Source organism: Asparagus officinalis, chromosome 10, assembly GCF_001876935.1.
Source record: "Asparagus officinalis chromosome 10, Aspof.V1, whole genome shotgun sequence".
Classification (NCBI taxonomy): Eukaryota; Viridiplantae; Streptophyta; class Magnoliopsida; order Asparagales; family Asparagaceae; genus Asparagus; species Asparagus officinalis.
Window position 1 is genome coordinate 26,856,764 of NC_033803.1, and position 22,867 is coordinate 26,879,630.

Below are 22,867 nucleotides of genomic sequence, written 5' to 3' on the forward strand. Positions count from 1 at the left end.
AAAAATTACCCCCCCCCCCCCACCCCTCTCTCTCTGATCTTCAAATGGAGCTATGCCTTTGTGTTCTCCTCCGAAAGCACCCACTCCCCTTTCCCAAAATATGCAACCAAAAAACACATTAAATTTCTTGTTCTTTCTTCAATTATGTTCCACTATCTGAGATCAAGTTGTGAGAGTTGAGAAAGAGAGAGATGGGTCGAGGGAAGATCGAGATCAAGCGGATCGAGAACTCGACGAATCGGCAGGTGACCTTCTCGAAGAGGCGAAACGGGATCATCAAGAAGGCGAGGGAGATCAGCGTCCTCTGCGAGGCCCAGGTTTCTGTCCTCATCTTCTCCAGCTCCGGCAAGATCTCTGATTACTGTAGTGCTAACACCTCGTAAGTAACTTTTTCTTTTTATTTCCTCCTTTTTTTGGTGTTTTTACGGGTTTTTGTTGACTAAATCAAGGGTAATTTTTGTTAGGTTCTCAAGGATTTTGGAGAGGTACCAGCAGAATTGTGGGAAGAAGCTTTGGGATGCTAACCATGAGGTCTTACGTCTAAACCCTAGATCATTTTGATATCATAAATGGAAAAGGAGAAATCTTTGATGATTTTCCGTGTATTCCAGCATGCGTTTCTGAGGAATTTGGGAATTCTGGCTTACATGTGTTTTTAACGCCTTTATTTGTTTCACAGAAGTGGTAAAAGTAACGTCTTGATTGATTGTGTGAAGACATAGTGAATAGCCCCTTGCAAAATCTTAATTACTACATGGCCAGTCGTTTAGTCAATTTTCTTTGTTCCTTGTGTACTTTAATTGCTTATTTCATTGGATGGAGTAGTTGTTGTGCACCGCGGAATAGAAATCAAATTCGAGATAGGAGCACAAATCAACACCCAAAATAAGCACCAAGACACCAAATTTACGTGGTTTGGCAATGTGCCTACGTCCATAGGGCAAGGAGGGGATAGATCTCACTAATAGAGAGAGAGAGAGTATAAATAGAGATTACAATCACTCAATAATCTCACAAACAAGTCACTCTTGATTTTTACCTCTTCTCTCAAGCTCTCTCACAAAATTGCCCAAATAACAAAACCTAATCACTCTCTTCACTCTGCTCAAGATTTTGATTATTTCTCTTCTCTCAAGCTTCTGATTGATATATTAACAGAGCAGCGGTGGGCGTCCCTTTGTAGCCTCCATACCCTTATTTTGTCAACAAATCATGCTTGATTTTGTCACCAATATCAAGCCGCCTTCCCTCTCTTTGTCAACATGGCCACTGAAAGCAAGCCACCTCCTCTCTTTGTCAATGAAATCAAGCTGCCTTTCGGTGCTTCCATAATTGACCAATAATCTCCACCTCGGTAAAGTTTTTCCAATAAAACTGAGCCGATACCAATATCAACCAAACGTCCCACTTGTTGCATCCAGTACGAAGTGAAATCAATCCACGATAACGGACTCAATCCATAACAAGTAGGGAACCCAAATAAGAACTCTAACAAACTCCACCATGTCGGTATCAACTCATAAAACTAGCTACATCAAAAAATAACTGTCTATGTATCCTCTTGTCCAAGGAATCAAGTCTCACGTAGTTCACCCAAATTTGTGCCCGTTCAAACTACTAAATTGTACTTAAATAGTGTAATCACCAATTATTGTAACTGTAATTTTTTAAGCACCAAATAGTCATAGCTGTACTCTGACATGCTCATAAAAAATACAAAAGCAGTTTTCTTGATTAGGGCTTAAAAACATCAATCACTAGGGATTGGAAAGTGGATGACATAATCCAAAACATGTTACCTCGAATTGATAGTGCTCATACAAATCTCTAATAAAGTTTGTATAAACGTGGAGTTTTATGCAATTGATCCATCAATTCATTAATGGGAGGAATAAAAAATTTGTCTATTACAGTTTGACGGTTGAGTGTCCGATAACCAATAAACATTCTTCAGTAACCATCTTCGTACCTAGCCATTTCCACAGACAAGACTAATGGTTAGTGCTTCATCTAACTTGAGCTGAATTGAGCATTTCAATGTTTTTCTATTTCATTCTTGAGATGATGATCATGTCTATATCGCATGATGCATACCAATATGAGTGCTTGGTATGTCAAGGCCATATAGACATATGCTTATTATCTTATAGATGAGTTAGAGAAACTAATAAATAAGATGCTCAACCCATGAGCGTGTAGATAGAACATCAATCCTTATTCTCACACAGTATTATCATTGTTCGCACTATTTTAAAAAGTCTTCGCCTAGTCTTCCTAGACATACGCCTAGGCCTAGAAGATAGCTAGGCCACCTAGCTAGCGCTTAGCGCTTGGACGGTACCTAGGCTGCCGACCTAGGTTCTGGAGTGTTTAGGGGAGCATTGTCTGCTTATGTGGACTGCACCCTTTAGACCTTGATCGTGATTTTCTACGTCGCAGCCTTCACGTCCTCCAACCTCCTTCGTATTCCTTTAACCTTTATATATATTCACCTCCACTGCCTCCTATGACATTCAGCAAAACCTCCTCGACCACCACGTAAATGAAGAAATAGATCCGCCTAGACATCAATCCGATACCTAAGCTTTCTATAACATTGACATTTACTATCAATTTATTATAATTAAAAAATAAAAAAATAAAACCTTCTAGGCTTTAGGCATCGGGTCCAATGTCTAGACCACCTAGCGCTTTCTATAACATTGTTAGTTATTATGTTGGCTATTTAATATTTAACTATGTATGGTTTATTATGGATCTAAAATTGCTATCTTTTTTTTTGACAAATTTGTATGAACTTAATACATATTTTTATTAAGGACAAATTTTGAAAACCGACCCATTTATAAAAATAATTGCAAATTTTGACTTCTTTTCAACTTATTTGTCAAAACCGACCCAGTTTCAGCCAGGGTCAATTTTGATAAAAAAAAGTCTGAAACTTCATAGGACTTCATGTCCTATGAAATTTTTTACTAGAAAAAACTTCACGGGACTTGAAGTCCCGTGAAGTTTGAGTAGAATTTCTAGCCTTTAGAAATTCAACCTACAACTTCACGGGACTTCAAGTCCCGTGAAGCTGTAAGTTTTAAAAAACATGCACAGCCTGCTGTGCATGTTTTTTATATACACGACGATTTTCCTAAATGGCAAAAATAATTTCCTAACTATTTCACAACAATAAACATGAAATTTTCATCATGAATCAAACAAGATACATGAATCAAACAATATATACTGAATTACAAAAGTATTCTTAAATTTCAGCCATGAATCAAACAATACTCACGAAAATACACCTGTGAACAATAATCGATCACATATATACTGAATTACAACAATATTTTTAAAATTTAGCCATGAATCAAGCAATACACACGAAAATCACATAAGATTTATGATTTATCCCAATGCTGAATATTTTTATCATCGCCTTCATTCTAGCATTCCAACACTTTTTGTATGATACATCCAAATTGGTCGCTTTATGCACTAAAAGACGAATATCTCTTGGCCTTAGGTCAATATCCTCCCTTAGATTAGGCATAATCAATCGATATATAAAAGAGGCAGACACGTGCTTATGATTCATCCCTAAACGAGGATTGTTACATGTGTGGAGTCCGTTGTAGTGTGTGATTTTAAATTGCCCGCCTACTCTTACACCCAAGTGTGAATTAAGCTTCCAAGGATATTTCGCATTGCCGTCGTGATGCCCATCACTATTTTCTTTTTCATCATCTTTGCGGTAAAAACAAACCACATTATAGCTTGTTGCATTGCTTTTTGTTTGTCTAAACTTAATATTTTTTGGATGGCCCACAAACGAAGCGCATGAACCAATTTCTCATTGATTTCAAATAGGTCCCCCTTTTTAAATGAGAAGTCCTCGCCTTGTATATCATCAACGATATCAATGGCGATAGGAATACTTTCCATCGTGGAGTTATCAATCCATTCTTCTCCATGAAGTTCATCGGGCGATAGATCCTCTAACACGACATACTTATTGTTAGTATAACATCCATTAATATATTGGTTGTCCCCTTCATCGCGATCCATCAAACACGTCATGTTATTAATTTGTAAGCCATCCTCTTCATCATCATCCTCGAATTCGACACTTGCATTATCAACTTCATGGAGAGCGCTAGTATCGAAGGTATTTGAAGTGCCCACAAGCGAATGACCGCTCAAGTATTGTGATTGTGTGCAGCCTACATCTTGTTGTGGAGATCAAAAGCCGACGGAGTCAACTTCAAGGTACTCTAACATGCGAGAGTATATTCTATCGTGATTCACCAATTTGTCCAAATTTCTTTGATGTTTTTTAATAAATAATTCCACCGGACGTTTCTTGTCATGTAATATTCTAATAAGACCCATATTATAGTCACTTGAGATTTGAATGCCGCTTGTTCTGTTCCCCACAACAGGATAATTGTAAATAACGTTGAGGTGATACTCACGTGATTTGGTTAATGTAAGTTTGTGTAAGTCATTAATCAATTCATCGAAAGTACACGATTTTGATATAAACGACTGCGTCACACCACCTTCATAAATGGGCATATTATTTTCGAGATAGTTAATCTTCCTATCATATGAACAAAGAATTACGATTCGATAGTTTATCGTTACCTCTGAAGAGTAAAAAATTCAATATCAATATTACACGAAAATGATAAAAAAATATTATTTACCATTAAATCCTCTAATATCAATTTTTAAAACCCATAATTTTAACCAAACGTCAAACCTTTGTAATAACACTAACTTTTACAATTTTCGATAATTTTCCCTCCAACTTCATATACAAAATTATTTAATTTTTCCTCACAAAATTCATAAATAATTCAAAATTTATTTCAAAATTTAATTTTTTTACAAGTAATCACCATGAAATAGTGAGAATATACAAAAAATTAGGAGAATTTTTTTAAAGATTTTTACCTTAAAATTGTCGATGCCCTAATTTCCGGTGAACTCCGATGGTGATGGTGGCGAAAGCGATCAACGGTAGGGCCGGCATCGTTGGGGTCGCGAGTGAGGGGTATGTATGGGCCTGGGTGGTTCAGTCGGCTTTGCCTTATATAGGCAAAGCCAAACTCCACGGGACTTGAAGACCTATGGAGTTGCAGGCCTCATTTTCCAGAGGGCAACTTCTCTGGAAAATGGGTCTGAGACTTCACGGGACTTCAAGTCCCGTGAATTTTCATGAACGTAAATAAATTTCACGGGACTTGAAGTCCCGTGAAGTTACACAGCTTAATTAGCTGGCTCCTAAACTTCACGGGACTTCAAGTCCCGTGAAGTTTCGAACAGTTTTTGGTCAAAATCGACCCAGTTTCACCCAGATGGCTGAAACTGTGTCGATTTTGATAAATAAGTTGAAAATGGGTCGAAATTTGTAATTAATTTTGTAAATAGGTCTATTTTTAAAATTTGTCCTTTTATTAATTATTATGATTAAATAATTTATAAACTAGCCAAACGCGTAGGCCCTGCCTAGGCGTATGCCTAGGCGTCAACGCGCTAGTTCAAACGCCTAGTCTGTCTAGAGCCTTCAGTAACATTGATTGTTAGAAAAGAATACGGTTCACGAGGAATGTGTATTGGATAAGGAAACTCAACAAAGAAACTAGAAAGAATTGTTTTATTCCTGATATTAATAGTTGTTGCATGAATTGTATTAGCTCAATGCTTCTCCAAGGTAGATTTAAGGTTTGGTTGTCGCCAAATCAGGGTGTATGCATATGAAAATAGAATTCACAAAATTATACTCAAGACTTATGTCACTATGAACTTCTGCTAATATCCTTTAGATTAGCCTATTCATCATCCACTTTTCAATCCCTCATGAATGTTATTTTCAAGCCATATTGCAGGAATTTGTTTTTGTACTTTATGACATTTTGATGTGCAGCTCCTACTTGGCTAACTCAGTTGAATCATCTCGAGCTGGTGTTCTATGTGTTGTAGTAATATCAATTGGTGATTAAATGATCCTAGCACAACTTTAGGTAGCCACAGTTGAGTATTTGTGTCACATTATCTTTGCTAATAGAGTACCGTTGGCCCAAAGAAGATAAAACGTGTGGCAGATGGATTATTATGCTCAAGCCTTTAAGGAGATTTTTGAAGCTAGATGGCTATTTTAGAAATTTATTAAATGATTAGGAACATTAGCTAGTTCTCTCTTTGTTGCTTAAAGAGTCAGTTGTCAATCAAATCACAGATTATGAGACACTCACGGAATCTTTAATTAACCCTTAGCTCTAGCTATACCTGATTTTCCTGAAGATTCCATACTTGAACCTCAAGCATCAGAGGGAACTATGTAGATGTAGTGCGGAGTCAAATGCCTATTATCTATTGAATCAAGCCTTAAAGAGGTGAAATTTGAAATTTTCAACTAAAAGCTTGCATCAATCTCTAATTGGCAAAAAATTTGTGATTAAAGCGGACCATTAGAGCTTGAAAAACCCATGAAAGAAAAAGGTGCACCCCAGGTTCCAAAGTGGCTTGTTAAACTTTACAGATTTGTTTATAAAGTAGAAAATAAGGTAGAAAAGAAATGAATTTGCAGCTGATAATCTCTCTAGGAAAGAAAATTCTCTCTTGTCTATAGTCTCAAATACTGAAAATGTCTGATATCTATGTTTATAGCACAAGGAGTTGTGTAGATAAATCAAGTGTAAGCATGCCACTGATAAATTCCAGAATATAGACACGGAACTTGCTGATGGGTGAATGGATATCACCAATTTCTGTAAATAGCCTGGAGTATATTTCTGCAAGGGTACAATCCTGATTGGTCCTTAAGCAGAGAAGTTCGAGGAATTGTTATATGAACATTACGACTCACCCTTATTGTGCATTCAGGGCCGGCAAAAACCCTGTATAAATCATGACAAACATTCTATTGGACAGAGATGAAGAAATATACAAACTTATATTCAGTAATTTGATATCTATTAGAGACAGGAAAGTGAGATTATAGTATCATCTGGGCAAGTGTAACCCTTAACAATTATAGAGCAAATGCGGGAAGTTATAGTCATGAATTCATAACTGGCTTTCCTTAAGCGCTCAGATAAGATTGTGATAGAGCAGGAAGATATAGCATGAATTCAAAACTGGCTTACCTAGCTGTGGAGATAAGAATAACCATGAATTATGCACATTTATCTTGGCACATCTTCACATGAATCAGTACAAGTAGCTTACATATTTTTAATGGAGTGTTCTGATTTTATGGCATACCTAAGTCCATTACAATGATAGAGAAGTCATCATTACTGCTTTTTACTGGAGACAGTTGTTTTAACTTTTGGTGAGCTAATAGAAACATAATCGGCACATTACCTGCACAAGATTGTGAGACAGAAATCACAAATAAGAATGTACAAGGTTATATCATGTGTTTTTGTCATCACATTAGTTTAAGAATTGTTTAAAGATAATATTTCCTTGAGCATTTAACCCTATAAACAGCTTATTCTAAGTACTATATGGACCTTACAAGGTACTAAATGGAGTTGCTTACAAACTAGATCTCCCAGTTTTAGCCACCCTTCGTCCTGTTTTCATGTCTCACTGTTAAAAGAGAAAGATCAACTTAGCTTTGTTTAAGTGATTATAGATGTACCAGAGTTAGTTCTGATGTGAGAGCGATTAAGGTCAATAATGCTATAGTTTCTCATCAAATGGAAGCAAAAAACTATACTTACAGCTACTAGGAAAAGTTCTTGAATGTAGTGCTTCAACCTTGACTTAAGGTCTAGTGGAAGGAATTGTTAAAGGTTATGCTATAAGAGAAACTGTGGAAAGGATTTGTCTCAACTTTGGCATTGGGTTCAATTGATAGGAAATGGACTAATTGATTCTTCATCCATGGCTCCACCAAAGCATTTCTCTGCACCTGAACAAGGAATGGACTCGAACAACTCCTGTATTTTCTTATTGGGATCAGTTATGTGATGAAAGTGAATAACAATCAGAATTTAGTTAGTTTTGTCCATTGTAAATTTTTTCCTTTTTGCAATATGGTAGTTGTGGCCTGGCCTGTGTGGAAAATGGATAACACAACCAGTAAAACGTGTCAGCCTGTTGTAATCATTCAACAATTGTCGTTTTGTACCCAAGCAACAAATAGCAGATGAAATAAAGGAAAAGGCACTAAAAATTCCACAAACTTTACAATCTTCTTCTTGAGCTAGGCTTTAGATTATGAGGTAAGGATGGTGAAAGGAGGTGACAAGAAGCCAAACTCTAACCTGGTTTTCTCCACATTGACAGTAGTTCTCTTTATTTCTTTTTATTTTATGAGAATCTTATCCAAGTTCTGTGTTTCTGGAACACATTATGAAATCTACAAATGGCGGTCTTTATCTTTTTGGTGATGCTTTTGACCTTGTGTTTATTGATGAATCAATTAATAGTTAAATTCATATCTTTCCAAGGGGAAAAAAAGAAGAATCTCCTAATCACTCTTTAGCATCTGTGTAGTTCTTGGATTAACTCTAGTTTGCGGTTTTTTAATCCCATTCTTCTTCTGTTACAATAAAAGTGAGAAACAGGAACCTAACAACTTTACTTTCAAGAATTTCATTACTCTTTTGACTTCAACATTTTGATCGACTTATTCTTTGACATGTTACTTCTTTTTGTATTTGATCATAGTGGTGATAATAAAGTAATTTTGACATCTTTATTTTGATCATGAAAGGCCATTCCAGATGTTAGTTTCACTCTGTTTAACTTTAGGGCCTTATTTCTCATTAGTTCTCACTTAATAAAACAGTTGGTACTGAGAAATGTGTATAATCTCTTCTGAATTATGATTTTCTCCTTTTCAGAGTCTAAGTGCCCAGATTGACCGAATTAAGAAAGAGAATGATAACATGCAAATTAAGCTAAGGTTAGGTGACACCGTTATATTTTTCTCTGAACATATAGTTGGAGTATCCATTTTCATTTATATGTGATCACTACATGATGCTGATCAGGCATTTAAAAGGGGAGGATTTGAACCCTTTGACACCAAAGGAACTGATTCCAATAGAGGATGTCCTGCAGAATGGACTTGATAGTGTCCGAGATAAACAGGTATCCAGGCTTTGCTTTAATTTTTATATATTATCTCACAGAAAGATTTTGATAGAGATGGTTTCCTGAGTTACTTTACTTATTGCAGATGAACTACTTGAAGATGCTGAAAAAGAATGTGAGAATGAAAAAAACACCTAATTCTGATTTGACAAAATGTCCTCCAGTATATATGAGATATTATCCTTAGGTTCATATAACAACATGTTATTTGGTACACCATATGCAGGAAAGACTGCTGGAGGATGAGCAAAAGAGATTGACTTATATCCTGGTAATTTTGTTGATGTATATCTTTCCAACGTACTAACTGTATTTGTGAATTATGGTAGTAATGCGGATAAAAAAATAGAAGTGGTATGCTTATAAGGGCATTATTTTTCTAGATCATTCTTTATTCATTAGTTTGTTAAACAAAATATAGTTCTATTACTGTCACACACTTGCTGGAATCCTTCTAAAATACCCCTGTTAAAGAGTACATGTGGGGGAGTATATGTGTGGTTGTTGTTTGCATTAAGGATGTGAAGTAGATAGACTCTGTTCTTAGAATAACGATTGCCAATTTGTTGTTAAGGCAGTAATTGATCAGAGCTTGTGTTATTTCAGAAGTTTGGTGGTTGGAAGTATTTTAATTTAGTTTAGCGTCTGCAAATCAATGTATTGATGTACTAATTAGCAAACCTGCCACCTATGCACATGGGTATGGGTGCGGATGGGGGTCCGGATAAGGGATACCACAAATTCGTAAAAGGCAGGATACAAGAAAATGACTATGGCATATTGATATTAGCAATTTATATGAGATCGATTTTGTTATTATATTTACATGTTATGAAAACTAAAATTCCTATAACATTTTTGTTGTTTCATTTATTAAGTATATGCATTAGGAAACCAAACTTTTTTTTATTAAACTAGATACTCAAATGACCCTTTAAAATCATTCTTTTAGATTGGATATGAGCTAAAATGAACCTGACCTCTGTCCAACGAGTCATGGTAATTGGACGAGAAGTGTAAGATATATGTGCAAGGAGTATACGACGAGTGTTTTAACTAAACATGTATTATATAATTTAGTGCATGTCTGGATCAATGTATGCATATTAAAGGAGTGTCGAAGGATTATCGATGTGGATGCATGACAGACATGAATATAAGAGCCCAGACGAAGTGTCAGGGTAATTTAGCCTGCTACTGACCCTGAATCGATTTCTGCACTTTTCACACTGATTGTTAAGTCAGTTAGGAATTTAGAGTTGACCATCTGCTAATCTCAAGTTAATAAGAAATGTCCTCCTAAGGAGGCTGCTAAGCTTGAAGCTGTGGTTCATAGAACTATAAAATAGAATTATAGACCATATGGCACACACTTCAATTTCTATCATGAAGTTGTCTCTATGTCAGACACCAATACTTCTCGGACACTCCTGCAAATGGTGGATGCTTCTCAAAAATCGCGTCAATTAACGTGCACACACATACATGTGTGTGTATACAGGTATATCTTTGTATGTGTATATACACCTTACTAGTCTTTCTTGACAGTCATTTAATAAAATGAGGTGGCCCATATATACACGCACATACGCGCACACACACACACAATATATATGCATACATACACATACATGTACATATGTATGCATGTATGTATGTATATGTATGTATACATATATGCGATATTAGATATGAGCAACCACCTTTATTTAGAAAAATAAGCTACCAAGTGACAGTAGTGGTAGGGTCCACTGGTTTGATGTGACTAGAAGGGCTGACCTCACTAGCAAAATGAGGTGCCCCCTCATTATTTCACATATATAGATTCATTTCCCATACATAGATTCATAAATGCATGAGATATTGCGTAGGTGCCACCTCATTTAGTAAAATGAGATATCAAGAGATGATAGTTGTGAGGTCCACCTGATCTTGTGTGCATATTAGGGTGAGTGATGCAGCATGATTTGAAGTTGAGATACAAATTTGGTTGAAGAGTCTTGATTTGATGGAAAAATCATAGATTTAAAAAGCGGCCTAGGCTCCTTGGTGGTATTGAGGCTATCTGCTTAGGTCTCGGGATAGCCTAGGGAGTATGGGCCATTATGCAGACTACAAAACTTAGGTCATGGTCTAATTTCCTCCAGTTCCACCTCCACGTCCTCCTACCTCCCTTGCCTCCTCTACCTCCTCCCACGTTCAACAAAATCTCCTCCAATTAAAAAGATAGTAATGCATCTATCTATATCTAAATATAGTATGACATCCATCAAGTATAATATATAATTTTATTATTCCATATCTCCTATATCTAGTAATGCATCTATCTATATTTCATAGTGCATTTACTTCCTTATTTCCTACATAGCATATTAAGACTTTCCATATTACATCTTCTTTTATCTATAAATAAATGTATTTCACGAATTATCAATGCGAAGAGATTTCTCCTAAATTTCACATGGTACAAGAGCGGGTTCACCGAAACTAGATTCTTTCTTGTTTCTAAATCTCAAGAATGCTGAGGGTTTTTATGCTTTCCGCCTTGATAGCCTCCTCCCGATGACTAAGATTCTTCTATCTTTTTTACATCATCTTTGTTAGAAAAGAATATTAGTTTAGCATTAGTTTAGTCCTACATTGCTTGTGAGACTAACTTGTAACTAATCCATCTCTATAAATAATAAAGTATAGAGTGAGGAGAAGACTCCAATAAACTCTTTTCTTCAAATCTTAACATGGTATCAGATAGGGCTGGGCGTATTCGGTTCGGTTCGGTTTTAAGCCCAATCCGCATCCAATCCGAATTTTTCGGATTCTCAAAACTCTCATCCAGATCCAGATTTTTTCTCCTTCATCCGAATATTCGGCCCAACCGAAATTCGGTTCGGTTCGGTTCGGTTTCGGTTTTGAACCGAATTAACTTCATTTCACAAAAATCTGGGTAAGTTTTAGTTATATCCAAAACTGAAAAGAAGCAATCAAAACTGAAAAGAAACAATCAAAACTGTACTAAGCCACTTAATTAAATTGTATGATCTGAATATAACTAGCTTAATACACTAGGAGGACCATGTAATTATGTAGCCTTTTTTAGAGAAAGAACAATGTTTGGCAGGCACACACACCTTTTGATGATTTTCGTTAATTTGTAGCTGCCTTTTTCTCATCAAGAATTATCTTATATCCTTGACAGCCTATACTATAGGTTAATTTGATATCCAGCACCAGCAAGCTGTATTCATGTTATCACTGAAATTTGACCAAAACACTAAATTTATCCTTCAACCTCAACATCTTGTATTGATTTACGGAAATCTCACTTAACTATATCAGCGTACTCAAATATATGTTAGTATAAACTCCACCCCACAATTCTTAAATGCTAAACATTCAGCCATAAATTTTCTTCACACCCAAGGCTCGCAGCTACTTTTTGTTTAAGAATTCGGTTCGGTTTTTTTTGGGCGGTTCAGGGGTTCAAACCGGATCCAGACCGGTTTAATTCGGTTCGGGCGGTTTAGAGACTTCTTCTCATCCATTTAATTCGGTTCGGTTAACCGATCCGTTTTTTCGGGCGGTTTTTTCGGTTGAACCGGTTTGTTTCGGTGTTTGCCCACCCCTAGTGAACACTTTGCAGAATAGAGGAAGATAAAAGTTGGCTCATGCAAAGATCATATTTAGTTTGGACTCCTCAATTTTGTAATGTTTGGCAAATGCAATCTTCAATTTCAAAAAGGAATGATCATATTTTCACTTAGCATGAATGGTATTAATAGTACAAGAACATGAAAGATTGATTTAATCATCCCGACGTCGACACCACCTTGAGGCCTTCACTCACCGTCGCCATGCTCCTCTGTCCCCCCTCCCTTATCGTTTTTGGATTTGAATCAGATATAGGAATTATACTGTAAATAAAATTAAAAAAAATTAATTAAAAAAACCTTCGGGTTCCATCTTAACCTTCGGGTTCTTGATCTTTAACCTTCGGGTTCCATGTTAACCTTCGGGTTCAAAATTAAACCTTCAGGTTCTTGGACTTGTTCAGCCTACTGGCTAATTCAAGAGTTATTATCTTGAACTTGGACATGCTTTGATTGTTTCAAGTTTGGAGTGTAATTTATGGAGGGTATCGTCTTGAACTCTACTCGTCTGTTTTATGATGGTCGTATCTGAGGAACTCAAGAATTCTGAGTTAACGGTTCAGACGAAAGTTTCGAAGATATTTTCTGGTAAAATCACTGATCGGAAGTTTGATGGAATTAATTATTTTTAGTGTAAGCATGTTATTAAAATCTACATGGCAGGCCGAGGCAAAACTGGCGATTTGTTGATAGACCCTCCTACTTCGACAATGGAATCTTGGACATTGGATGATAGTGTCTTTTTGCATCAAATTCTTAATACTATGGAGCCTAGAATTTAGAATTTAGTTCTTTATTGTATGATAGTGAAGAAAATTTTATTGTTTTTTACAAGACCTGTATGGGGTTAGCAACAATATTAATCGGGCATATGAAGTAATTCAAGAGCTGTTTCGTAAGAAACAAGATGGTAAACCCATGGATGATCATTATTATGCGTTCAATCGTCTGGCTAAGGAACTTCGTCAGATTTTTCCTATTACTGGGGATGTAAAACAAATACAGGACTAATGGAATAAACTTATGGTACTTACCTACTTGGGTACCTTAGATTCTATTTACTCCTCTGCTCGACCATAAATCATGGGGAGCTACGTCATTAGTTCTCTGGCTGAGACTTAGTACTTTCTGAAGAACGTTGTCCCTGCACAACCACTTACATTCACTACGGATCGCTCTGCGCTTGCCACTCAGAGTTGACAGTCTTATGAACGAGATGGTCATACTGGTGGTCCTGGAAGAGGTAGAGGAAACTTTGAAGGGCGAGGAGGTTACCACACTAGTTGTTTTAGGGGTTGAGGTGGTCAACGAGGTGCCCGTGAAGGTCCATCTCAAGGCGGACATACTCATGGCGATGACTGAGTGAAGACTTGTAACTACTGTCACCAGTCAGGACATCTCAAATATAATTGTTCTGAATTAAAAAAGAAGGCCAATGGTGCTTACATGACTGCTTAGGACAACTTCTCCTCATCTGATAGTGAAAGTCAACTACAATCAGTCTTTCATGACGCGGAGCTATAGCGTCAATTTCAGCAATTTTAATTATTCCAACAATACCAAAGCTCACAAACATCGTCTTCCTCTTTATCTGCTACTCTCAAAAGTGCATGTACCCCTTTATCTTTACTTACATCGTCTTCGTCTAATACTTGGATTATAAATACAGGTGTCACTGATCATATGACTGAGAATCAAGGTATCTTATCATCTTTCAACCATACATCTAATTCAGTTATATTAGCTGATGGTTCACGCTGTGTTTTCAATGCGCGAGGCGCAATGAAGGGCGCAAAGTCAGTTTACGCTCACATGCGCAAGGCGCAATGCGATGCGCGCGCCCGAGCGAAGCGAGACGCACTCCAGACCACAAAAATTTTGAAGATATACAAGATGCGTGAAAAAAATAAATATTTGAACTTTCACGTAGAAAATGTTAAGGACTCAAGATAAATAAAATATATACTACCATCAAATAAAAAAAAGAAAGCAGTTAGAACACTTAAGGAGTTCACTAACATCAAAGCAAAGCAAGCAATCTAATTAAACAAAGCAAATAAGTAGCAAAATAATAGCCTAATGACTCTAATCGTCCTCATTAACATCATCATCATCATCCCCTTCTAAGGGTATATCCTCCTCTTCAGTCTCTTCATCTTCCGACTCAGAAACTGGCTCCCTCCTCGTCGATGAAGAGCCAATACCACTCAAAGATCCTCGAAACCTACTAGTCGATCTTAGATATATAACATAATCATCTTCAGCTCCCATTGCATCTCCTACGACACCATATGTAAGGTTGTCTTCGCCCTCCACCAAGTCATTCTCTGCATTTTCACTTTCACCGAACTGCCCTAACAACCACTCATTGCTTTCATCTATATCAGCCAACTTAATCGGATCAATAGAATCTCTGTAGTCAAATCTCTCCTTCAAAGCTTGGTTGTATTTGTAGTAAACTAGATCTTACAACCTCTTATGATCCAATCTGTCCCTCTTCTTGCCGTGTATCTGTAATTTATACAAATCAATCAAATCAATACCCATATCTCTAAGGGAATTAAATCTATTTTGTTGAATAAAATAAAACTAATCATACTTGCTCAAAATTACTCTAATTTCTTTCATAGCTAGAGGAGCTACAAGTAAGGCTGAGGATTCTAATAGCAAGCTTCTGCAACTCTGGTGCTGATGCACCATAAGACTCCCACCAATCAGCTGTCAATTTAAATAGTGTGATTAGCAGTGTATTTCCTATAAAAAACCTAGACCAAGACAAAGTTTATATTATGCATATTTACCTGGAGATTTCTTCTTTCTGTTTCTCTTAGCTATCTCCATACCAAAAAGGCCCACAACATGCTTGTATATATCCAACTACCTATCAACTTTATCTTGGTCTTGTGTGGGCACCATCTTCTTAATGACTTGATAAAGACCTTTCATAACTTCGTCATGCCCTTGGATGTTTGGATGGTCATAGGAAAATACAGGATTAATGTAATATCCTGCAGCATGCAGAGGCCGATGAAGCTGATCTTGTCACCTCTTATCAATGATATCAAGTACCTTAGAATATTTTGTTGAATCATCACCAAAGGCTTTAGCAGTAGTCTCCTTAGCTCTATCCATTGCCTCATAAATGAATCTTATATCTGGCTTCTTATCACCATCAACAAGTTTCAGAACACCAATGAGAGGAGCCGTGAGCTTGAGAATACGAACGATGTTGTTCCAGAAAGATGGCATATGAACAATTCTTTCAGCTGATTTGCCCTTTGAATTTCTTGCCCACTTACTTTGCCTTCATTTCTCCAAATTGAACATCTTTCTGAGATTTTTTTTCTGTCGATGGATGCTTGACAAAGTCATAAATGAGGTGGCAAATCATGTCACCGCCGGTCTAAGAAGCTCTCTGTCGTTAGTTTCACCTCTCATTAGCTTCAAAATCCACGCATGTGAGTAGATGAATCCCGTCAACTTCATAGCTCGACTCAAGGTTAGCTTCACAGATGGTAGTTTACCAATATCCTTGAGCATGAGATTAATACAATGAGCAGCACACGTAGTCCAATATAAATGAGGATACTCTTTTTCCAATTCCTCTCCTATAACAAAAAAAGTAAAATAAAATAAAAAAGATCAATATCAGAGCATCCTAACATAGCAAAGGATTCATAACCAAAATAAAATCAATTGTTTAAAAATTACCTGCATATTTGAGACTAGAATGGTTATCTGTGATGATTTGAACAACATTCTGAGGTCCTATGAGCTTAATCTGCTCACTAAGTATCTCAAACATTCTGTCACCCTTCTTGATCTCATCAGAAGCATCAATAGAGGAAAGAAACACCGTACCACGAGGAGAGTTCACAAGAAAGTTGATCAATGTCCTCCCTTTCTGTCACTCCAACCATCTGACATGAATGAACAACCTTTGGTAGCCCACACCTCCTTATGAGGTTGTATCAGACCATCAGTGTATTTTTTCTCCTTCCTAAGCAAATGCTCTCTCAAATGGTGCAATGTTGGAGGAGGCAAGTTAGGCCCAAAAGCTCCCATGGACTTTAACATGATTTTAAAAGACCTAAGACGAGACACATTAAAGGGAATGCCAGTTTGATACCACCACTGAGCTATATTTTGATGCACTTTAGCCACTGCATCTTTATTGAGGCTTTCTCCAATACACGTTTTCCTCAACTTGCGCCTTCTTTCATCATTGGCAACCTCTAGAACGGGGTCAAATGTAAGAAATGCATCCATCGACCCCTTCCTCTTTGGGCCTATGGAAGATCCTACACTGTGTAAGCTAACACTCCCCCTTCCTCTTCCTGTTATCGAAGGTGACCTAGGAACCGCCGAGCCTTTTCCTCTATCTCTAGATTCTTGTACTTGTTCATCTTCAAGTTCCTCATCATCGATCTCTACCATGTTCTCATCTCCAAGATCGTGGAGATAATCATCTATAGCTTGTTATCTCTTAGCTATCTTTTGTCTTTTTTCATAATCTTTTAGCTCTTCAACCACATCGGGAGGGACTTTTTGACAAACCCTCACATTTTTGCGTTTCCTATCCGTCCCGATTAGATGCTCTTTTCGTCAGGATATGCCACCATTTGTGATCTTGTTAGAAAATATGCACTTGTGTTTATTGGCATTCCCATCATCAACAAATGAAGTATATTTCCATTTAGGATCTTGTCTTCTACCACCATACGCTGATGAAGACATATCTACACCAAAACACATATATGCATTATGCAACAAAATTCATATATTTACACCAAAACACAGTCAATAAGTTACAACCTAAGTACAATTAAATTTTTTTATTGCTAAAATAGCTACAGTAAAATTCAACCCAAATACAATTACTTTTTTACTGCTAAAATAGCTACAGTAAAAATAGCTACAGATTCATATAAATTCATAAAATAGCTACAATATAGTAAAATAGCAACATATCCATATAAATTCATAAAATAGCTACAGTAAATTCATATATTTACACCAAAACACAGTCAGTAATACAACCCAAATTCAATTAATTTTTTTACTATTAAAATATTATGCTACAGTCATTTTTACTGTTAAAAATAGCTACAGTAAAAAATAATAAAAGAACTGGTTCCAACTTAAAATATCAACAATACAAAAAGATAAAAGAAGAACCTTCTCGTTGAGGAGAAAAAAAGAAAGCTGGGAAAAAAAGAGAAATGAGAAAAGAAAAAGAAAAAGAAAACTAGAAAACGAAAGAACAAACAAAGAGAAAGGAGAAGATTTACCTGTTCGCTGCTTGCTGCTTCTGATCGCCGTCGCCTGTTGATCGCCGTCACCCGTCGTCGATTGCTGTTGCCCGTCGTCGTCGCTGCCGAGTGGACTGCAAGAGTTGGATATCGGGACTTGGGAGAAAAGGTGAGTGGATCGACAGAACTCTAGCTCTTTTTGATTTCGGGTTTAAGTGGGAAGCGGGTTTGTACCCGAACCCTAACCCTTGCGGTCCTGGAACTGGGGCGCTCGCCTTGCGCTTTGTGTCAGGTGTTACGGGGCGCTCCCCAGACGAGCGCCCGACGCAAGCATAGCGCCCTGCACCTGCTGCGGGGCGCTAAGCTACTGTGCCCAAGTGCCTCGCGCCCGAGGTGCGCTCCTCACTTCGCCCTTAAAAACACTGGGTTCACGTACACCTGTTTAGGGTGTTGGCAACACCAATCCTACTCCTAGTCTTCCTCTTTCCTCCGTATTCTATCTTAGTAGTTTTTTCTATAACCTTTTATATGTTAGTAAGCTTACAAAATCTCTAAATTGTACAGTGATATTCTTCCTCACACATTGTGTCTTTTAGGATATGGTCACGAGAAAAACAATTGGGACGGAACGTGAGCAGAATGACCATTATAAACTGGAATGAGCGCCAAACATTTAGCTTGTATCGAAAACTTATCAGCCCTACGATACCACTGTCAGCTAGGACATCCCCCCCTCTCTCTCTTTGTTCTCAAGTTGCTTAATCCCTAGTTCAAATCTCTTTCCTCATTAGAGTGTGAGTCGTGTCAATTTGGCAAACACCATCGTGTGTCTTATCCTAATCGAGTCAATAAGAGCGTTGCTAAGCCATGTGATCTTGTTCATCATGATGTATGGGGGCCATGCTCAATAACTTCTAAATTAGGTTTTCGGTGCTTTGTCAGTTTTGTGGATGAGCACTCTTGTGTTACCTGGATTTATCATCTCAAGTCTAGGTCTGAAGTTTTTTCCACATTTAAACTCTTTTATTCTGAAATAGTCAATCAATTCAAGTATTCGATAAAAATTCTGATCTGATAACGTAAAGGAAAATTTGGATGTCAACTTCACTAGTTTCCTTGAACAACATATGATCCTCCATCAGTCTTCTTGTGTTTATACTCCTCAGTAAAATAGAGTTGTTGAATGAAAGAATAGATATCTCCTTGATATTGCTCGGACCTTGCTATTCCATCGCCACATTCCTAAAGAATTTTGGGGAGAAGCTATCTTAACAACATGTTACTTGATTAATCGAATGTCTTCTTCTGTTCTGCAAGATAAAATTCCTTTCAATGTTCTATACCCCAACAATGATCTCTTTCTGTTTCCTTCAAATATTTTTGGCTCTCTGTGCTTTGTTCATAATCATAGTCTAAATAAATAAAAGTTTGACTCTCGCTCTATTAAAGGCATTTTTCTTAGCTATTTCCGAAAGCATAAAGGTTACAAGTGTTTCTGTCCATCACTCAATCGTCTTGTGTTATCTGCTGATGTAATATTCTTCGAAGATAAACTCAGTCATTCTAGTTCTCCATCTCTATTATCACCGGATGAGTATAACTATTTGATCCTGCAAGAGTCATTGGTTACCGGTGATGGTTCATCCGCTGATAATACTTTTTGCGCTACTGGTAAAGACTCAGTTCGATTTAACGACCCAATTCAAGTTTATCATCGTCGCTTTGCTCCTGCTCCTGTGCCAACGTCAGCCTCAGCACCACATCCTCCGCCCGAAGAACCTGAATCTGTAAGTGCACATTTACCCCTTCTGCGGAAGACCTTTCTATTACACTTCGAAAAGGCACTCGCATTTGTACTCAACATTCTATTTCTAACTTTGTCTCCTATGATCGCCTCTCCTCTACCTTTCGATCTTTTGTTACTTTCATCGACTCATATTTGGTTTCCTAGAATGTGTCAGAAGCCTTGTCTATTCCAGGTTAGAACCAATTCAGGACGAAATAAGGGCCTTGCGGCAGAATGAGACTTGAGATTTGGTCCCACTCCCACCAGGAAAGCGGGCCGTCGGCTAAAGTGAGTGTACACTGTTAAGTTAAATCCCGATGGAACTTTAGCATGCCTGAAAGCCCGACTAGTTGCTAAAGGCTATTCATAGGTGTATGGCTTGGATTACGTAGATACCTTCTCTTCGGTGACAAAAATGTCATCTGTCCTGATTTTTGTTTCGTTAGCAGCGACAAATCACTGGTCACTTCATCAGTTGGACATCAAGAATGCATTCCTTAATGATATTCTAGATGAAGAGACTTACATAAAGCAACCACCAGGTTTTGTCGCTCAGGGGGAATGCGAATGTATGTAGGCTGAAGAAATCACTCTATTGTCAGAAGTAGTCTCCGAAAGCTTGGTTTGGACGTTTCGCATCGGTTATTCAGGAATTTGGGCTTTATCGTGCACAGAAAGATCACTTTGTCTTCTGGCGATTTTAGAATTAGAAATGAATTCTGCTCGTTGTCTATGTGGATGGCATTGTAATTACAGGAGATGATGCTTCTGATATTGACAGCCTAAAGAAGTATTCACAGACACATTTCCAAATCAAAGATCTTGGTTGCTTAAAATACTTCCTAGGTATTGAAGTTGCAAAGTCACAGAAGGGTATTCTTCTGTCATAAAGGAAGTATGTTCTGGATATGCTCTCAGAAGCCCGGATGTTAGGATGCAAAAGCAGTGATTCTCCAATGGATGTGAACTCAAAACTACAACCAGACCAGGGGGGGCTTATTGAGGATGTTAGGCAGTATAGGAGATTGGTAGGAAAACTGAATTATGTGACAGTGACCAGACCTGACATCACATTCGCCGTCATTGTTGTGAGTCAGTTCTTGCTCGCACCAAGAACTACTCACTTGGATGCAGTAATGAGAATTTTGAGGTATCTGAAGAAGGCTCCAGGATAAGGAATTCTCTACCTAGATCAAGAATATACTAGAGTTGCAGACTTCTCTGATACAGATTGGGTTGAATACCCTTTTGATAGGAGATTGACTACTCGATATTATGTCTTCTTTGGAGGAAATCTGGTGTCATGAAAAAGTAAAAAGCAAAGTGTTGTGTCTCGATCCAGTGCAAAATCAGAATACAGAGCTATGTCAAATGTGACACTAGAGATGATTTGGATCAGAGACCTATTGACAGATTGGTCTCTGTTAGGCCCCGCTTCCTAAAATACTAGGGGATCGGAACGTGAACAAGCCCACGATTATTAGCCTGAGGAGAAATAAGTACTAGATCCTTTCTACTCAATCTAATACGCTAAACGTCCAGCAATATAATGCGAAGTCACAGGTCCCCGATCACAGTTAGCAAGAATATAATAAATAACTCAGAACAAAATGATCCATATCACAGCTGAAATATCATCCCAGACATAATATTTAGGCTAAGCATGCCCTTATACAAAACTGTCCAACTGAAATACTGAAGAAATATAAAATACATCGTTCAACGGGAATGAAAAGTACTGCAAAAGTAAACTAGGTCCATCAACTAACTAAAAGAGATAACTAAGTTTCGACTTGTTCTTCTGCTCTGTCTGCAAAGCACTCCTGCAGAGAATACTTTGGCTCCTGTACGACTCCGAACTGAACCTATCCGAACTCTAAACCTGACGTACATCCTGAGAGAAAAGGAGTACGTCAGCGTGCATGACACATGACAAGATCCCATAAGGAAGAATAGAAACAGTCGAACGACCAATGTATAATAGTAATAACAATAGAAGCATACAGCTGGAGTTCTAACAATCTAGATGCAATCCACTACTACAGTATAACGATCAGAATAATCATACAAGTAACGAGGTCATATAACTAGCCATCCTATAACAGATCACTGGTCCACATCTCACACAGAGCCAACGCTCATATCATCGGATAACTGACTATTCATAAATATTCTACGTGCATCCAAACCCACGAAACAAGCTGAGAGAGGACTACACGCAATCCGATTTCGGCCTGGTCCGAACTCAAGCAGAACTCGGGTGACGAAACGTTTTTACTGACCACGCGAAGAAACAGTTCATTAGCCCAACAGACTAACCCCAGGCCGAAACAAGACACTGGTGCGAGCTTAGAAGGTACATCAACAACCATATCTAATCACATGAACTAAGACTTTCCCATCCTAACTCTTCTTGTTTTTCTAAGTCAACACAACACATGTCTCTAGGTCTTGTACATGACACGCAAGGCCACTAAGGTTATGAACTACTAACGATTCTCAATCACAACAAGAAATAATAGATGCAACCGATCATGTGCAATAATATTATGGGATATCACATGATTAAATCTAAGAATTATAAATCATAAACAACTATGAACAGTACAGTGTGTGTGAACAGTGGCTGTGAGCAATAACTTTAATATACATATGCATGCAGACCGATTTCATCAATATCTTACTATTCAGACCTTTAAACTTCTCATAAAATTATTCTAAAATGATTCTTTTACCAAAATAAATTCTTTTAATTTATTATAATTATTCTAAAATAGTCTTTAAAATATTTCTTTTTCTTGAAAATAATTCTTATCTTTACAGAATACTATTTATCACAGTATTATTATTTATTACTATTTAATATCATTCATCAAATAAACCCGTGCAGATTATCATATATGCACGTTACAATATATCATAACAGGTATAAAAATTCAGATTTGAGGAACATAATCTTACCACCGAGGCCAAGTGCCTATGGACGAGGCTGCAGTTCCGGGTGGTACGACGGGGCTGATTGGAGCTAAGTCGCAGCGAGAGGAACGACGATGACGGCGTAGCTGGTC

The 22,867-nt window shown here is 37.4% G+C and overlaps 1 protein-coding gene across 1 annotated transcript in view; it reads left to right on the top strand.

Annotated features, from left to right (window-relative positions):
- The window catches only part of LOC109825129 (MADS-box transcription factor 2-like), a 32,687-nt gene continuing 9,845 nt past the window's right edge, over window positions 26–22,867 (top strand). The window contains exons 1-6 of the mRNA XM_020391862.1: window positions 26–379; window positions 465–531; window positions 8,862–8,923; window positions 9,012–9,111; window positions 9,200–9,229; window positions 9,341–9,385. Of these exons, the coding sequence (XP_020247451.1) occupies window positions 192–379; window positions 465–531; window positions 8,862–8,923; window positions 9,012–9,111; window positions 9,200–9,229; window positions 9,341–9,385 (492 nt within the window). The 5' untranslated portion in view covers window positions 26–191. The remainder of the gene's footprint in view (window positions 380–464; window positions 532–8,861; window positions 8,924–9,011; window positions 9,112–9,199; window positions 9,230–9,340; window positions 9,386–22,867) is intronic.